The sequence below is a fragment of the Bos indicus x Bos taurus genome, chromosome 4, assembly GCF_003369695.1.
Source record: "Bos indicus x Bos taurus breed Angus x Brahman F1 hybrid chromosome 4, Bos_hybrid_MaternalHap_v2.0, whole genome shotgun sequence".
Classification (NCBI taxonomy): Eukaryota; Metazoa; Chordata; class Mammalia; order Artiodactyla; family Bovidae; genus Bos; species Bos indicus x Bos taurus.
Window position 1 is genome coordinate 55309740 of NC_040079.1, and position 19735 is coordinate 55329474.

Genomic DNA, 19735 nt, shown 5'->3' on the forward strand with positions numbered 1-19735 from the left:
GGAATCCTTCCTGATAGCCTGGGTGAGTGAGAGCCAATTAAGCATTGAGGTTAAATCATGAAGTGCCTGGCAGTCTCACTTTTTTAAAGTGAGTATCTCTGAGTAAGAGCCATATGGTTACTGCAATAATGAGGTTTATAAATAGGCTTAATATTCAAACAATCTGGCTTAGGAAAACCAAAACTTGTGCTTAGGCTCCAGGTTGACAGCAAGATACCTCCCAGTTGAACACAAGAAGGTTTTCTGGTCTGGGAAATTTAATACGCAACAACTCCACATGCATGGTGAGAATTCCAGTTCTGCCTGAAATCTTCTCTGGGGTTTCTGGGCAATAATGACTCACACTGCTCCAGATCCCATCAGATTCCATCTCCATCCTTCCTTACTGAGATCACTACTGCTACTGATACACAAACAGCTTTGGAGATTTTGGTTCTCAGGCCTCAGTTCCCTCAAGGGAGAGGAGATTGGGGGACAGACTCAGAAATAAAAAGCACACAGCAAGAGTCAGGGAATTAAATACACATTCTCACAAGTTCAGGTCACGTGTGGCTCATTCGTGGGAAAGTGGACTGGGATAAAATGCCACAAATACCCGTGAAAGAAGCAAGGACCTGCGTGATCATCTGATCCTCTGGTTTTGTTTTTTAGTGGCATATGGGGTACAGACTTAGCAGAACTGGATATCCCCAGAAAACTCCACTGAATCTGTCTTAAACTATTTGTACAGACTACATTAGATGTTGCTGAAAATGGAAGGCCCTTGACATTTCTTCTCATTTCTACCAGTGATTTCATATTACATGATACCCATGTTAAAACCTAGATTTGCAAAGCTATATATTCTAATTGCTTAACGGATTTTCCCATTTTTTATTTTTTAATGTAATTTTATTTTGATCTTCCTTGTTGCTTTATTACTTTGTAAAATTTTATTTATTTATGACCATACCACTCAGCACATGGGACCTTAGTTCCCCAACCAGGGATTGAACTCCCATCCCCTGCAGTGGAAGCACAGAATCCTAACCACTGGACCACCAGGGAAGTCCTCCCATATTTTTAACAAGTAAATACCAATGAGGGGAAAAAAAAAAAAAATATATATATATATACATGTGTGTGTACGTATATATATATATATATCTCAATCTCCTGGCACATTCAAGCAGACTATTTGAGGGGAGAAGGAGAAAAAGATATTAGAGAAAGTGAGTCTTTCTTCTCTTACTCGCTCAAATATTTCTTAACTGATAAGCTATAGGATGAAAAACCATGTGGGCAATGATTCTATTTTCCTGCTCTGTCAAAGATCCAAGGCAGAACAAAAAATAATGAAATGACATAAACTCACTTTCACCTGGAATAACCCAACAATTAGGAAAGATTTGTTTCTGCTTCAATTTTCTAAAGAATTTTTCTGCCAGATTGTCTATTGGGGAAAATTGTCCTATAGATTCATACTCTTTCATTTAGGGCTCTTAGAAAGTTAAGATAATGTTTGGGGACAGCAACTCCCAAAGTATAGAATTCCAGTATGTTTAAACTAGTGATGAGATCAAAGTCAAATGAAGGAAGCCTTCAAAAGAGTGGTTTGGGGTTGAGGATGGTGAATCAGAAAACTGAGAGCATATTCATCTGAAACAGATCTGTGCATAAGATACTCAATGTTTAACTCATTTCTGGGAGCAAATGTGTTTCTATCTAGTTCTGGCTTGGTTGTGGCAAAAAGAGAAATCTCTAAAGAGAAGATTTAGTTTAAACTACACGACCCCCAGTGGCTCAGTGGTCAAGAACTCACCTGCAATACAGGAAACAGGAGACATGGGTTTGATCCCTGGGAAGATCCCCTGGAGGAGGGCATGGCAACCCACTCCAGTATTCTTGCCAGGAAAATCCCATGGACAGAGGAACCTGGAGGGCTGCAGTCCATGGGGTCGTAAAGAGTCAGACACGGCTGAAGCCACTGAGCATGCACGCGTTGTGCATGCGAGAGTGCACATGCACACACACACACACACACACAGACCCCACAGGAAGTCCCATCTATACCAGCAACAACTCACAGTCACTCCACACAATCCCCAAGGCGCCCACATTCTCACAGGCCTGTGTCTTCATCGCTCCCCGTCCCCAGCCCCATCATTTGCCTGCAGACAGCTGTTGAGACACAAATATCCAAATCTCCTGGTCATGCCTGCTTCTCTCCTGGGCCTGGGTTAAAAATTCAGCACTCAGATTACTGTCTAACAGGCCCCAAAATATGATCCCTCCCAAAAGAAAGCTGAAACCTTCCTCTGAAAAGCATTATTTGTGAGCAGATCAAGCACTGTTTCCCTCTAGCTTAACATCCACTGCTTACAGCTGTGCAGTGAGCCCATCAGTGGCACCAGTGAAAAAATATAGAAAGGCTGTTAGAAAAAGAAAACAGAAAGTAAATGCCACACTTGTAGATGTCCAAACAGTACTTTTTTGCATAAGTGATCTATCCCTCCATTCACATATTTACTTACACTTACAGTGTTCTAAGTACAGTAAAACTGTGTGGGTGGGAATGGGAGAGATTTTTGTGACCTCCTTCCTGGAAGCCTGTCTCCTGCTTAGATAAACATCAATGAGAAAAGCTGAAAACAAAAATATTTCTTAGTATCTGTGACGACACTGCCAGAAGGGAGATAAATCCAAAGGATTGAGACAAAATCTCACTCTGCAGATATAGCCCTGAAACCGGAGGAGGGGTGGGTTTTTAATTGAATTATCCAGAGAGATGCTTGAATTTTCTACTCTATTTTTCCCATGTAGATTTAGCCAGAACAAAAATGTATCTTCTGCCAAATTTAACTTCAGAGGCCAGTCTAATGTTTTTTAAGCCTTTCCTATCTACTCCTGTAGCACTCCTTCCGTCGTCCTCCCACCTTGTTATCATAACCTGCTCCTGGCAGAAAGCAGCTGTTGGTCATTTATAATTTCAGGTGAATGTTAAGTCAATACAACAGCTCCTTGAAAGCAGAAGTCCTTGTTTCCTCCAAAATCTTCTCTCACAATAGAATCATCTAGAGAAGGCTCCTGTCTGGACATACACTCTACAAATTTCAGCAATTTAAACATGGCAAAAGTAAGGTCAATGCTCAAATTACAGGGGAAAAAAGCCCACTCACCTACAAGATGCACTTCTAGAGACCACTCAGAGCTCCGCAGTCAACCGAATGAATAGGTTGAGCATTCAAACTAAATTCTCCTCAGCCACAGTTACCTTCATTGAAACTATTCAGACTCCCAGAAACAACTGCTTTGAACAGTTCTTCCATTTTTTTAACCATGACTAATTTCAGTCAGTGGTTTCATAGGCAGAATGGCAGTTCTAAACATTTATGAGGCGTGATTTACAATGTGCTGTGTGTGCTCAGTCGCTCAGTCGTGTCTAACAATTTGCAACCCCATGGCATATAGCCCGCCAGGCTCCTCAGTTCATGGAATTTTCCAGGCAAGAATACTGGAGTAGATCGCCTTTTCCTACTCCAGGGTATCTTCCTGACCCAGGAATCGAACCTGTGTCTCCTGCATTGGCAGGCAGATTCTTTACCACTACACCCCCTGGGAAGCCCTGATTTACAATAATTCACCCTTATATTTCACAAATCAGCTACAAAGGATGTTGTTCATGAAAATGTTTATAGTTTCTCATAGTAACAGACCAGATCAGAGTGAACTCCAGGAGTTGGTGATGGACAGGGAGGCCTGGTGTGCTGTGATTCATGGGCTCGCAGAGAGTCGGACACGACTGAGCGACTGAACTGAACTGAACTGAACTGAAGACCTCTTAGAGCCATCCTCAGACAAGACTCAGAGAAGTAGAGAAAAAAAAAGGGGGGGGGGATATTAATCTGAATTTGAACTACTAAAACACATCGGGGAGTAGTTTTAATATTAGTAGACTAATATTCCACTGCTAGATTTATTCAGTGTCTCTAAAGTGTAGGAAAAGCCTTGGTTATTTAAGAATTTTGGGTGTTTGGAATCTGGATAAATAGTATTTAATGTTCTTTGGATGTCCAATAGTGACTTTCAGCCAAAATACATCCTCAAGTTGATTTTCATGCTTCTAGTGGCCTCAAGGGAAAGGAAAGCTATATTTTAATTGAACATTGAATACTGGGTCCCTGCAATAGGCCTTTGGAAGGGAGTGGAAAAGAATGGTGGGGGGACCACTTCTGGATGGCTTCCCAGGTGGCACTAATGGTAAAGAACCCACCTGCCAACACAGGAGACATAAGAGACACAGGTTTGATCCCTAGATCAGGAAGATCTGCAGTAAGAAATGGCAACCCATTCCAGTATTCTTGCCTGGAAATTTTCATGGGTAGAGGAGCCTGATAGGCTATAGACCCTGGGGTCACAGAGAGTCGGATACGACTGAAACAAATTAGCAGGCAAAGAGCTGTGAGGAAAAGGGCCATGAATGAGGCCGAGGTGATGTGAAGGGTGAGCACTATCGCAGAACTTTGGGTGCTCCAAGAGTCAGAGGCCCAGTGTGTGTGCCACAAGACACCTTGGGAGCAGCAGCACAAGGCTGCACCCATTGGACAAGCCTATACAACAGGATGGCCTCCTGCAGGGTGTAGGGAGCTCCATCCACCCAGCCAAGCTCCACCAGACCCTTCTGCAGGGGGCAGGCTCCAAGCTCCTAGCCTCACTGCCTGGCTCACGCCCAGCAGTCCCCACAAGGTCCAAGACAAGAGCCTCATTCCATTTGGTTTCCTGAGTCGTGGTCTCTTTCTGCCTTTAAAATAGCGGAAACGACCCCACCTAGCCCCCAGGTTTCTGTCTTTGCTGCAAACCCATGTTGTAATGGACATGACACTATCAGTCAATACAAGGGATCTTAAGCAAAGCCATATAAATGTGCCTTACGTTTAATCATTATTTTTCTTAGTCGTCCCTCCAAAAGCTATGAGGTGGGTCATGTGAGCACGTTCCCTCCGTAAGAGGAAACAGGAACCAAGGAAAATGAACCAAAGAAAACTGAAGACAGAAAATGGAGCTAGAAATGAAGAAATCTCTCTGCTTAGGGCTACTTCTCAAAAGACAGAGGCTGTAGAGCCATCAAAATAATAAACACTTGGTTGCAAAATACTGAGTTGTAATTAGCTAGTGCTATGCTGAGTTGCTCAGTTGTGTCTGACTCTTTGCAACCCCATGGACTGTAGCCCACCGGACTCCTCTGTCCTTGGGGATTCTCCAGGCAGGAATACTGGCGTGGATTGCCATGCCCTTCTCCAGGGGATCTTCCCTACCCAGGGATCGAACCTAGGTCTCCTGCACTGAAGGCGGATTCTTTACAGTCTGAGCCACCAGGGAAGCCCAATTAGCTAGTAAGTTAGCACAACCAAATTATGACAAGCAAGTGACGATGTACTAATATATTGTATTAGTATTCAAGTATAGAAATTTTCATTCTAAATTTAAGAATCTACTTAACCCTTTTTGATATTCACCTCTTTCTCCCCTTCCATATACATTAAGAACATAATTCAGGGAGATAATCCATCTTTATTAGGAGAAAAAAGATTCAAAAACAGTCCCTCAAACACAAATGTCTTCCTTCTCTAAATCCTAGGACATTGTGTCAATGTCATTTATCCAGCAATTAATTTTTTTTTGTCCATACTTTGTCTTTTTTTTTTTAACTTTTCACCCCTATAAAGAATTGTCTTGTCTCCTTAACTAGACTATAAGTTTCCCAAAAGCAGGGCTTTTTTTCTAATATTTTCATATCTCTTCTGAAGCTCCTAATATCCAATATATAATAGCAATCCAATAAAAATATGCTGAACTTTCTGACATTTGCAATTAAATGGGAGAGTGGAAGGCCCAATTAATACCCTAAAATATGTAATCTGTGGGAAATAAACAACAATTTTTAACATTATTCTTTTGGATTTGCTTTATTAGTGAGATTCAGATGAAGCCCCTCTTCCCTGTTCATCTCTTTGCAAGGCTTTAACTCACAACTATAACTCTCAGACCTTAGGCTCCAGGCCAGAGGTCTCTCCATGTTTTCTAGGCTGTTATTACTAACAGCTGCTTGGACCTTCCAAAGATGGTCCAAGTTCACCATATCTAAATCCAAATGTATCATTCTGTGCATCCAAGCCCACGCTTCTCTCTGTGGTCTCTAACAAGGCAAAGACATCAAACTCACTAAGACATATGAGGCAAAACAAACTTGGAAGACAACTTCTCTCTCTTTCTTTCTCTCTTCTCTTTTCTAGTGTCAAAGATGCCTCCTATTCTTTCCTCCTTGGTGGTACTACCATCACTGAAGAATCTTCTCCAACTCATCTCCAGGCCTCAAGTCTCTTCTCCAATCTGTTCTCCAGACTTCTTCCAGAATAGCCATCTTAAAATTCAAATCTCCTTTTGTTACCCTCTAGTTTAAAGTCTCTTAACACTGCCTTAGAACTTAAGGAATAAAATGTAAAGTCCTTGAAATTACATGCATCCCAAAAAAAGATTCTCTGAAAGATGAATGGAGAATGACTGGAAAACATTTGTATGTGTGTATAATGTGCTCAAATGGCAAACCATTCAATATTCTTGCCTGGAAAATCTCATAGACAAAGTAGCCTGGAGGGCTACGGTCTATAAGGTCGCAAAGAATCCGACACGACTGAAACAGCTTAGCACACACACACAATGTATGCAAATACCTGCCTCCTTAAACTATGAGCATGTATAGTTTTGAATAAACCAAAAATAAATTTTTTAAAAATTCCATGTGTCACTGCCTGGCCCCTGCCTTCCTTTCCAATTTTATCCCTCCCTCCTCCCATCCCTCTGTACCTTGGCACACTGTTACCTCCACTTACTAGCTTTATCTATCCCTCAATATTGTACTTGATGAGCTGCCAGAGGATACCTCACAGTTACCTTTTAAAGAAAAATATCTAAGGTCTTACACAGGGAGGGTAACCCTGTTTCTTGGACAGCTGATGGACCAGGGACCAATGTGGGGGCCCACTGCCTCCAAGGTGAGCTGGGAGATTTCCGTCCAATAGCTCCATGTTGAATGACTGCAACTAGACTCAAACGCACTCTCTCCCTTGGGATTACAGTAAAAGGTGAGCACAGGGAAAGGCACTGAACTCAGGCTGTATTCCTAGTAAGTAGGCACAGCTTCTCCAGTGGTCCATAAAAACAGCTCAGAATTCTGAGCTGATTTATTCTGGACTGACTGGATGACTCCCTGTTTTCCTTATGTCACTGCAAAAGGCTAACATGAATGAAAGAAATCTGTGCGTGTTTCCTCCTCGTGACTCCAAGGACTCTGCTCACATTGTCGGCAGCTCACTGCTCACACCTTCTCTGGCCCTCCCAGGAGGAAGTGGCTCCCCGCACATCCCTTTGTAACTACAGTCAACACTTCCAGGTGTTCATCTCTTTAGCTATAGCCTTATAGCTTATCTACTTTGGCATATCCAGAGTTTATCAAAGTAACTGGCACATAATAGATTCTCAGTAAATGTTAAGTGACTAAACTTCTGAACAGCTGCCTGACCATTGATGACCCTATTTTAAAAAAATGTCAGATGAGTAGAAAGAAAATACAGAATGAGAAGGCTTTATTAAATGAGAAATATGAAACCAAAGATCTGGGCATCTTTGCCTACGGATCCCCCCGCTACCCCCTGGCCTACTTTTGATGTATAGTTTGGAAAAGTCACTTAAGTTCTCTGTACCTCAGTGGGGTTTTAGTGAAGACTTTCAGAGACCCCAAACTCAAAGGAGTCTAAGCAGGAACAGAGCCTGATGGATTCATGTAGCTGGGACAGCAGACTGAACCAGATAAACAACTGTAGGAATGGGGAAATGTGGGAGCAGACCCAGGGATTTTCATTCCTTCTTCTCCCCTCTGCTTCTCTGTAAGTGTTGGCCTGTCTCCAATCATTGAAACGTCCTCTCCATGCAGTAAGAAATGAACCCAGCAGCAACCACCAGGAGAACCCAGAAAAAGGCAAAGCAGCACTCTCCCTTGGCCAATAGAGAATCTCAGTGGAGGACTCTACTGCTTGGGTTCTGTGCCACACTTGAGAATGACCACTGTTGGCAGAAAGGCAAAAATTCAATGATTGGCCAATCTGGCATCTTGAGCCCATGGGGACCCGGGAGCAGGGAGTAGGCAAAGGAGTGAGGGGACAGGGTCTACTGCCATAATGGGGGGCGGGGTGGTGCGGGGGGAAGCATGTTGAATAGACAGAAACAATAATTCCAGTCTGTGACCCTAATAACCATACATTTGGGGAAACTTCAGTAACCAAAACAGACCCCCAAAATACTATACCTTCATGAAACTTGTATTTTAGTTGGAAGAAAGAGACAATAAACATAAGAAATCATACCTCCATTTATATTCATAATACTATTTTAGATAATGTGAAAAAAGCGTCAATCATCTTCACAGAGTATTATGTAAGCATAACATTTATTTTATTGACTACCTCATAGTTGGGCAAAACAAATACACAATGGCTTAATTACCATTGTGACAATAAATGCCAAAAAATAAGTGAAACCTGTTCTCTTGCCCTCAATTTAAAAAAAAGAGAGAGAGAGAGCACCCTTTTGTCATCATATAACAAGACAAACTCTTGGTTGGGACCCAAGGTACAAGTTATGACTCAAACCCAGAGCACCGTGAGGCTCCCCCTCATCACCAGAGGAAGCAAGTGCACTCATCATGTTTTCCCTGACTGGAAGATTCTCTAACAAAACAGCCATTGGGTGGAGCCCTTAACAATTCGACCCACACTCCTACAGAGGAAAGAGCAAGACAACAGCACTTGGGGGACAGCTCAGGAAACAGAAACACTCACACAAAAAGGCTCTTCTCAGAAACACAAGACGACAGCACCCCCCTGACAGATGTAATTAAGAAGGCTCAGGTGTAGAGTGTGTGTTCCCTTCTGGCTTGGAGAGATGTGAGCATGTGTAGGAGAGGGCTATGGGGGCTGCTGAGGAACATCGCCCCCTCCTGGAACCACAGATGGCCTCCACACAGTGGTGGGCAGCACCGCCCTCAAGGGAAGAGGGAGTTGTCATAATAAACACCAGGGCTTGCAGGGTTTTGTCATCTCAGCGGTGGCAGATAGTGCTTAAAATTCACTTTTCCAATATTTGATGTACTATTAGTATGTGGAGGATGTTACAAGGTTAGATTAAGAGTTCTTCCTAATTCTTTCCTAGAGAAATACGTCAAACAGTCCTAGCTTTCAAATATGTATTGGTAATTTACTACAGACCCCATAGTATTTGTAGGCACTGGAGATACTTCAGTAACCAAAACAGACCAAAAAAAAAAAAAAAAAAGAACTATGTCCTCAGGGAACATATATTTTAGTTGGAGGAAGTAAACATAACAAATAAACATATATAGTGAAACATGCTAAAGAAAAAAGTAGAGTGCAGAAAGGGGGATGTGTGGGGCTTATAATATATAGAGGATCATCCCCTATATTCTCTGCACTGTAGATTCTTGGCAATAATCCTCTTGCTGCTGGTAAAGACCACTCCAGACCAGTGCAGAAAAGAGGAGAGATAAGGGGAGGAAACAAGAGAACCTAGCTAAATGTAAGCCTTGGCCTTCCCAACTTTCCACCTTAGTTTAGATTCCTGTGCCCAACCTGGGCAATGATGTTAATTAAACCCACCACCCATCTAGTTCATGAACTATTGTGTTGATAGTATCATGTGACCTATAAGCTTATAATCTTCATTTTTCAATATTGAAAAGTTTACCTCTGAGTCTTCATGCTTCTTTCATCACATATTGAGTAAGTACCTACTATGTACCAAACCTTGTTCTAGGCACTAGAGGTTACAGCAGTGAGCAAGACATGCACGGTCACCACCCTAAAGAACTTGCATTTTAATTGAGGAGATGAAAAATTCAAAAATTGATTCAATAAGCAAGATACTTAGAAGAAGGAGACAGATGCCAGTGAACAGTCCAGGCAGGAGATGATCAAGTCCTGAACTTAGATGGCTCTCAAATGAGCTGAACCAAATTCCTGACTATCTCTGGTCATGTATAAAGCCCCTACTATAGGGTATCATGATAATAAATTGGTGTAAATATCCAACTATGGCTATTGAGTCTTTCTAAAATGTGGAAGAGCAGCTTCTTTTCTCTTATTGTTAATGCACTGTGCAGACAGATAGATACACATCTTCCCATCTTCTAATGTTTCTATTTTGTTAACTGCAGAAGTGTTATTCCAAGTTGTGTAAAAAATCATGTGCTTTGGTCTCCAGAATCTTTAGCAACTTATTATAGCACTACTGTTTTATTTTGAAGTGGTAGTAAGAACCATAACAGTAGTAAAAAAATAATCTCATAACAATAGTAACATGTCCTTTTTCAAATTACAACGTGAAGTTACAGATCTCCTGGGACTGCTGCTGAGCAGGATGTTTCAGCAGGAAGGGTAAAAAGAGAGGGACTCAAAAACACATGCTTGGAAAAGAATCAACCCACACCTTTTATGTTCAAAAGTACAGGGTGCTGGGTAAACATGAGACATGAAAACAAAAATGCAGATACATCACACCCCAACAATCTGGGGAGAGAAGCCTAACTGATGAAACAGAGCAAGTTACGAGACAGTGTGTTCATTCCAAGCTCCAATGACTTGTTCATATAAATTTCCCATCTCAGCCTGGCTGATTTGCCCAAACCCTCTACTCCAACCTGAGTAGCTCTGTTGAGTTGGTTGAAACTGTAAAGCAGCCTAAGAGAAGCAGTTTCTGAGTATGTGCACATGAGTCCCTCCTACTGGGATGGCAAGGAGACCAGCTTGACAACACCTTCACACTGGATATACCAGGGACCCAGACTTTGTGGATGCGACAAACTTTCTGTGTGCTGACCCTCAGTATGATGAGATGGGATGTTCATTACGTAGGACGTGAACTTGTAAACACCTCTGTGAAAGAGGTGCTGCATTGCATGCATCTCAACTGTTGGAAGAGCCTGCCAGCCAAAAAGACAAGATTTCCACATAAGTTTACAGCCTCTGCTTGCAGCAGCCAAACAATCCAAAACTCATGCTACGTGGCATGGTTTCCCATTTAGATCAATGGCAATGAAACTCACTCTATTACTGATGGAAGGGCTCTTACAAAGTGCACTTTAAATAGGGATGCCTTAAAGAAACACCTATCTTACTGCTTTCCTTTAGAAACTCTGAATATCCTGGTTGGAATACAGTCTCCCCCAAGATGAAGATAACTCAGATCAGTGCCTTTCTGTTTTGTTTTGGGGTATGTGTGTGTGTGTACGTGCACAGGCATACGCGTGTGCTTTCAAAAACATACCTACAGCAAAACAACTACGAACGAGCTGGTTTTCCTATCACTGCCCTTGGTAGGAACAGAGTATCTGGAGAATATACTTGGAGAAAACCTTTTTTTTTTTTAATCTGCACTAGATATTTGATGGCAAATATCTGGTGGTTATGGAAGGTATCTTTGGAACCTACCAGGTCAATTGAGAAGCAAGCTGTAACCGTACAGCTGTCACTATAGCTTCCTGACTGGGATAACCAGCAGTTCATTGTTTAAGAAATCTTTTCACAGAAAAAAAAAAAACATGTACTTTCAGATCACTTCTCCTCAGTACCCAAGAACAGGCAGAACCCAATGAAGTGAATGAAATTCAGAGATAACTGTCCCTCAGTCCAGCTAGAACTCTGGCCACCATATTGAAAACAAATGACCTATTTCAGTGTTCAGATCTTGCTAGGAAACTCCAATATTGTTTCTGAACCCTACTGTCTCCAAAAACAGCCCTTCCTTCCAGTAACTCTTTTCCTGCTAGAAAGAATCCTAAGAAAATATCTGAAGTTGCAGTAGGCTAGGGAGAGGAAGAGGAAGATTTAACAGCCAGAAAGCATATTGAATTTGAACTGTTGGTAAGTTCTTGGACCACCTGCCAAGGTGTCTGCAAGCATTTTCCAGAGAACAACTCTTCCTTTGATTAAAAATCTGTGATCTGAGTCCCCAAACTTTTCTCCCCTGATCAATTTTAAAAGAAAAAGAAATATTTCCATGAATATTGAGCTATACTGTAAGTGAAATCTAAGGACATCTCCCCTTCCCTAAAGAAAGCATGACTTGGAAACAGCAAGGCATTCTACAGCACTCAGAAAGACACGTCTCATTGTTGAAAGAAAGGCAGCAGTGACTGTAATTAACTAGGAAGCGGTTGTGGAACTTCTCCCGCTGTATTTAAAGGGCCATGTAGGAGTGAGGGTGAGCAGTCGTGACCGGGGCTGTGTAGTTAAAGTACAGATGAGAGAGGGAAATGGGGCAAGAGAAGTAAACAGGTTTACTTACAGCCCTCGGAGCCGAAGCCAGATTTTCTCGATCTGTTCGGGTTGCAGGTATTTCAGAGAGTTGCTCTCAAATTCTTCAATCTCCTTGGTGGGCGACTCCATAGCTGCAGGTTATCACACTGGGAGTGAGGCCCGAGTGAGTTTGGGCTGTCCCTCCCGCCTCCTCGCCCAGTCCAGCCCTCTAGCTCCAGCCCGGCGCCGCGCGTCTGCCGCACTTTCTGCGTGCGCTCCCCTTTCTGCGCCCCCGAAATCCCGGCTTAAAGCGGGCCCGGAGAGCCGGCGACCCTGGGCCCAGATGCCCCCCGGAGGCAGCTGCGGGAACCCGCTCCCGGGCTAGTGCCAAGGGTAGGAATTGTGCTTTTGCTCTAGGGGAAAGCACCTCGGACCAACTCGTATTCTTTTTTTTTTTTTTTTTTTGTCCTCAAACACAAAGCCGCGGGAGCGAACCGTGTGGCAGCTGGATTGGAGGGGAAAGGGAGGACCCAGAAGGGAAGAGAGGCGGCGAGGAGGGAGAAAGTGAGAAGGGGAAAGCGGGGAGAGGGATGAGCCCAGAAGGAGCCAGCGCGGGGCCGGTCTGTCTGAGCCTGAGGCCGCACACCCTGGCTGCGCCAGCGCCCCCTGCCCTGGGGCGCCCCGAGGCTCCCCCTCCCGGTCCCTCTCTCCCTGCCCCGCTGCCTTCGCGCCCCTTCTCTGTTTTCTGTCACTTACCAGCAGCTCTGCTGACAAGCGAGAAAACTGACAACTGCGAAGAGTCGTCTGCGAGCGCGCAGGGACCGGCGTCAGGTCTGGCACCCGCGGGCGCGAAGGGAGGGGCGCGCGGAGCACTGCCGTCTGCGGGGCACAAGCTCGCGGGGCTCCAGCCCCGCACCCGGAGACCCGCGCGCGCCAGGGCTGCCCGCCGCGGCGCAGGGCCCCCAGCCCCGCGTGCCGATGGCTCCCGGAGCCCGCACAAAATGAATAGCACGGCTCCACACTCGGAAATCCCAGGAAACCGAGGTCTGTGTCCTCCCCGGCGGCTGGTGGGGCAAACAGCCAAGGTGAGGTTCCGCGGAGTTCGTGCTTGGAGCTTTCATTCACAGCGCTCACTTCCACGCCTGCCAGAGAGCCGGTTCCATTTTGAAATATTAAAGCAGTTGACAGGGACTAAAGTAACCACACATCACACTTAGAAAGTCTCGATATATTCTTCCTCCCCGCCGCCAAAAAATGGTGTGAAAAAAGGAAAATATAAACAAAAGTAAGGCGGTAGTAGTTTCCACTGACAGACTCTCAAAGGGTCCCTGCAGGGCTGTGCTGGGCAGATGCTGACAGTGGAGAGGAGTTTCAGCTCAGGAGGCTACAACTCAGTATCTGAGTCCCCCGAGGTCATTCACAATGTCAACAAAGTGAATTGCTCAAACAGAATGGGATCAGGTATGCAGTAAGGGGAGGAGGGAAAGAAGGGAAAGTCGCTCAGTCGTGTCTTTTCGACTCTTTTCGACCCTACGGACTCTACAGTCCACGGAATTCTCCAGGCCAGAATACTGGAGAGGGTATCCTTTCCCTTCTCCAGGGGATCGTCCCAACCCAATGATCGAACCCAGGTGTCCTGCATTGCAGACGGATTCTTTACCAGCTGAGCCACAAGGGGAGGCGGGAGGTGGGATTCAAAAAGAGACCAAAGAGAAAAAGAAAGACTCTGACAATTTGATTTCAGCCCTGACGTCACAGACTGGTGGTCAAACTCCCTTCTAAATGCAGCCACCATCACTTCCCAGGGGCCATGTCAAACCTGGGACTCAGGGCTCCTGAGATTCAAGACACAGCTTGCCCCCATAATGGTATTTTCCTCCACTGGCAGTTAATGATTCTTCTAGTTACACTCCCAGTATTCTTTTTCTGTCCATCAGATATTTGCCTGCTTCTCAAAATTAAGATAAATGTAAAGGTGAGAACTAGCTTTTCTCCATTGCTCAAGTAAAATTCCATTCAAGTGGCCTTGATAAAGAAAAATGTAAGAGTGTTTAAATCCTAAATGCTCATCCATTGGGAAGTGGGCATTTATTTTCCAGAAATTAGAGTTAAGAGTGATGAGGATGGCATGGCTGGCCCCATTCATTCCAGTGGAAAAGGTATCTGCTTCAAGGTGAGATGACAGAACTTTTTGACTGAAAAGGACTCACACACTCACCTACAACAATCTTAAGTCACTTCATTAAACTTGGTCCTTAAGGAGTTTCTGGAAGCACTTACAGTTCCACTGAGTTAAAGGCAAAGGTGGCATTAAGCAGTCAACATATTAACATAAAATTCATTTACCTAAATGAAACCAATTTACTCACCCAATGTCACCAAGCTCAGAACAATGACCTGGTGGAATCGGACATTAAGAGGTTATTTTAATGACTTGTCTGGGGGATACAAAACAGTGTATGATACCCAAATGGAGTTCCCATCAGACTGTATACCTTGGGCAACCTGCTATCATAATATGGAAGCATAGTAATGATAATTGTTGTTGTTGTTAAGTTGCCTCAGTCGTGTCCGACTCTGTGCAATCCCATAGACAGCAGCCCACCAGGCTCCCCAGTCCCTGGGATTCTCCAGGCAAGAACACCGGAGTGGGTTGCCATTTCCTTCTCCAATGCATGAAAGTGAAAAGGAAAAGTGAAGTCTGCTCAGTCGTGTCCTACTCTTCACGACCCCATGCAGTGCAGCCTACCAGGCTCTTCCGTCCGTATATTAGTGAGCATATATTGAAACTTTCTATGGTCCCAACCCTGTTCTAAGGGCTCTACACTCACATAATACCAACAACAATATTATAAAGAAAATGCTATTATTATCTCCAATTTATAGTAGAAAACTGAAGCACAAGGAGGTTGTCTAAACCTACCAGGAAGAGAACTGAACTGGAAAAGGCCAGAGTTTGAGTTATGACTCATTCATTACCTTATCCAATACAAAACTGTCCCCTTCACAGGATCCCATTTTCCACATCTTTAAAGAATTTATGCAAAAAGTTTTTTATGTCTGTTTCACCTTTATGATTCTATGAGGTCATCTGGAGAGAACTGGGGAGAAGAAATGCTGAAAAGAAAGATGCATATTGCTGAATACATACTTTAACTACATCATGGTTTCTCCAAGGACTGGCCTAGAAAGAAAGGATAGAAGGGAATTTAAAAGGATGATACTCAGTTTCCTGCCATCCACCATATTTATGACTTTTTCTTTGTTACTGGGATGTTAATCAAGTCAGAGAAAAGCAAATTTTGGAAGAAAAAGGAAAGAAATAACCTTTCACTTTTAAGTAAGCTAATCAGAGAAGGAGGACCAAAAATAGTCTTTATAAGTTTGTGGAGCATGATTTTGTTTCATTTTAGAAAAGTTTTAAAAAAGTAAACATGTATGAGAAAGTTAATAAGGACATAACGACCCAGAGGGATGGTATGGGGAGGGAGGAGGGAGGAGGGTTCAGGATGGGGAACACATATATACCTGTGGCGGATTCATTTTGATATTTGGCAAAACTAATACAATTATGTAAAGTTTAAAAATAAAATAAAATTAAAAAAAAAATAAAATAAGGACATAACTTTATTTTAGAGCCAAAGTAGTTTTTGGAGCTGGGGAAACCTTAAAGATAATCTAATTTAGATTATCTTCAAATTCTTTAAGCAATAGAATATTTTATTTCAAATTAATACTTATAAGGGATTTTAATACATACCTCAGATTTAAAAAGTAAAGAAAGAGCTACTCTTGTTGAATGGGGAAGTAGAGTAATTAGTTCTCAGGGTCAAAGCCCACCTCTGCCTTTTCGATATTCCATCTCTGAGTAACCAATGCTCCCACTTCACAGATGAGAAAACTGAGGTCAAAGTACCATAAAACACCTCAGGATTCCTTGCTTCTCATTGAAGGCTCTTTCTAAACCACATCAGAAAGAATTCATCCTCTCTCTGCCTGCAAAATATTGCTACTTTTGGATACACTATGTTATTATGTTACTCAGATTTTGTTGTCTCTTTATCTATCACAGACAGGGTATGCTTGCACGCTGTAGCAACACAACATTACAAGCTACAATTTCCACTGGCAACCTTGCTTTGGAGGTCAGTTTCCATGGCAACTTCCTCTCCAAGCTTTTTGAATAAGACCTTTTAGGAAATCTTATATGGTAAAACATCATTAATTAAACATAGATGTGCATATATACATAAATATACATAACATATATATACATACATATAATTGCCAACTTAATAATTCACCAAATCAACCTACCCAAGGAGGTGAAAGACTTATACTCAAAAAGACACTGATGAAAAAACTAAATATGACACAAACAGATGGAAACATATACTGTGTTCTTGGTTTGGAAGAATCAGTATTATTAAAATGACTATACTACCCAAGGCAATCTACAGACTCAATTCCATCCCTATAAAAATATCAATGGGATTTTTCACAGAACTAGAACAAATAAATTTAAAATTTGTATGGAAACACAAAAGTCCCTGAATAGCCAAAACAGTCTTGAGAAAGAACAGAGCTGGAGGAATCATGCTCCCTGACTTCACACAATCTGACAGTAATCAAAAGCCACAGTAATCAAAACAGTACGGCACTGGCACAAAAATAGACACAGAGGTCAATGAACAGGATGAAAAGCCCAGAAATAAACCCATGCGCCTGTGGTCAACTGTATAAAGGAGACAAGAATATACAATGGAGAAAAGACAGTCTCTTCAATAAGTAGTGCTGAGAAAACTGGACAGTTACATGTAAAAGAATGAAATTAGAACATTCTCTAATACTATATACAAAAATGAACTCAAAATGAATTAAAGACCTAAATTTAAGACTGAATACTATAAAATTCCTAGAGGAAAACATAGGCAGAACACTCCTTGACATAAATCACAGAATTTTTTGGGGGGGATCTGTCTCCTAAAATAATGGAAACAAAACCAAAATTAAACAAATAGGACCTAAGCAAACTTGAAAGCTTTTGCACAGCAAAGGAAATCATTGACAAAATGAAAAGACAACCAATTGAATGGGAGCAAATACTTGCAAATGATATGACTGACAAGAGATTAATGTCCAACACATATAAACTCAAGATCAAAAAACAAACAACTAGATTTAAAAATGGGCAGAAAGAAAAACTGAAATGACACTTTTCCAAAGAAGAAAGGAAATGTCTAACAGAACATGAAAAGATGTTCAACATCTCTACTCATCAGGTAAACACAATTCAAAACCATGAGATATCACCTCACACCTATCAAAATGGCTATCACCAAAAAGAATAAAGATAACAGTTGGTGGGGAGGACATGAAGAAAAGGGGATCTTTGTGCACTGTTTGTGGGAATGTAAATTGATGCACCCTCTGCATAAAACAGTATGAAGATTTCTCAAGAGACTGAAAATAGAACTACCATATTACCCAGCAGTTCCAGGCATGGGTATCCAAAAAAAAAGCAAAAACACTAATTCAAAATATATGTGCACCCCAATGATCAATACAGCATTGCTTACCATTATCAAGGTATGAAGCAAACTAAGTGTCCATCAACAAGTGAATATCTAAAGAAGATGTGATAGACACACACAATGGAATACTACTCAGCCATTAAGAGGAACGAAATTTTGTCCTTTGCAGTGATATGGATGGACTTGGAGGACACTGAGCTAAGTGAAGTAAGTCACACAGAGAAAGGCACTGTGTGATATCTCTTATAGGTGGAATCCAAAAAAAATACAACACACTAGTGAATAAAACCAAAAGGAAGTATACTCACAGATACAAACTAATGGTTTGTTGCAAACCACCAGAACAAACTGGTGGTTACCAGGGTAGAGAGGTGGGGCAATAGAGGGGTGGGGTAGAGGGGATGCAAACTACAGGGTGGAAGATAGGTTACAGGGATGTTCTGTACAACGTGGGGAATGTAGCCAATATTTTGTAACAACTGTAAGTGGAGTATAGCCATTAAAACAAACTGTATAAAAATAAAAACAAAAAATAAGATCTTTGGTTCAGGAATTAAAACAGTTCCCCAAATAGACAAAGAATAACTTAACCTAAGTACCAAAAAACCTCTGCATCATCAGCATTAAGGATCACAAGATCAGAGAGAGTGAGCTCCCTGTACATGGCAGAGTTCAAGCAGAAGCTGCATGACCATCAGACAAGGGAGTAGGAATCAGGCTTTGCAAACATAACAATGACCCCTCAAGGTCCCTTTCACTGTGACAATGTCACAATTCAGTAATAACCACACTAACCACACCACTACTCTTACTGCTTATTGAGAACAACCATGTGCCAAGCTCCGTGCTAAGCACATCATAGGCTGGCTCACTTTCACCCTCAATGAAACACTTGAGGAGAATTCATTATGCCCATTTACAAGCTCCAATACTTTGGCCAACTAATGCAAAGAGCAGACTCTTTGGAAACAACCCCATTGCTGGGAAAGATAGAAGGCATGAGGGGACGACAGAGGACAAGATGGTTGGATAGAATCACCGACTCAAAGGACATGAGTTTGGGTAAACTCTGGGAGTTGGTGATGGACAGGGAGGCCTGGCGTGCTGCAGTCCATGGGGTTGCAAAGAGTCAGACAAGACTGAGCAACTGAACAACAACATTTACAAGTAAAGACAGAGAGGCTCCCAAAAAGTCTGATCATTTTTGTGAAGATGCACTGCTATAGGGGTAAAGCCAGGTTTTAAATCCAGACCAGAGTGCAAAGTTCTTTTCCCTTAGTTTTATCTCCTCCCTGCAGACACATAAAAAGACAAAAGATATATAACAGAGAAGGTGGAGCTGCAGCAGCACAGTTGAGGGGTGGGGGGAATCAAGGAGGTTATATAGTAGAGATAACATCTGAACTGGATCCTGAAGGTGGAAGGTGGATGGAGGCAGGTCATTCTAGAAAGAGGGAACTGTAGGGAAAGAAACAGAAGCGTGAGAAAGGGTGGAGTGTCCAGCAATCCACAAACAATTTTATGTAGCTTGACTATAAGTGCATGACTAAGAGAAGCAAGAGAAAGTGCTGGAGGGGTCAGCCAGACCTGTGTGGTCATGGAAGAAGTCTGGGCTCTCTTCTGTGGATGACAGGGAGCCATGGATGACTCTATGTAGAGGGAAGCACAGTCACACGTGGAGGGTACTTGCTGCCTGAATATTCATCATATACTGAGGTCAACTCAGGGAAGCTGCCACAGTACTATGCAACAACCACTGGGCAAATGATAACCAGGGCTTACCAAGGAGGATCTGGATAAAGAAAACTGGATAGCTGGATAAAGTCAGGAAAAACACAGGATTATCTCCCATGAATA

General features: G+C 42.6%; 1 protein-coding gene across 7 annotated transcripts in view; it reads right to left on the minus strand.

Moving 5' to 3' along the window:
• Window positions 1–19735, minus strand: part of PDE1C (phosphodiesterase 1C) — a 536801-nt gene that overhangs the window by 318446 nt on the left and 198620 nt on the right. Inside the window, exons 1-2 of one of the 7 annotated variants that reach the window (XM_027539484.1) lie at window positions 13101–13794; window positions 12394–12496 (exon numbers count right to left, since the gene is read on the minus strand). The exons of 5 other annotated variants lie outside the window; for them this stretch is intronic. In XM_027539484.1, the coding sequence (XP_027395285.1) occupies window positions 12394–12494 (101 nt within the window). In that variant the 5' untranslated portion in view covers window positions 12495–12496; window positions 13101–13794. Of the gene's footprint in view, window positions 1–12393; window positions 13021–13100; window positions 13795–19735 lie in introns of those variants that run through there. One more of the 7 variants, XM_027539485.1, reaches the window with a different exon arrangement.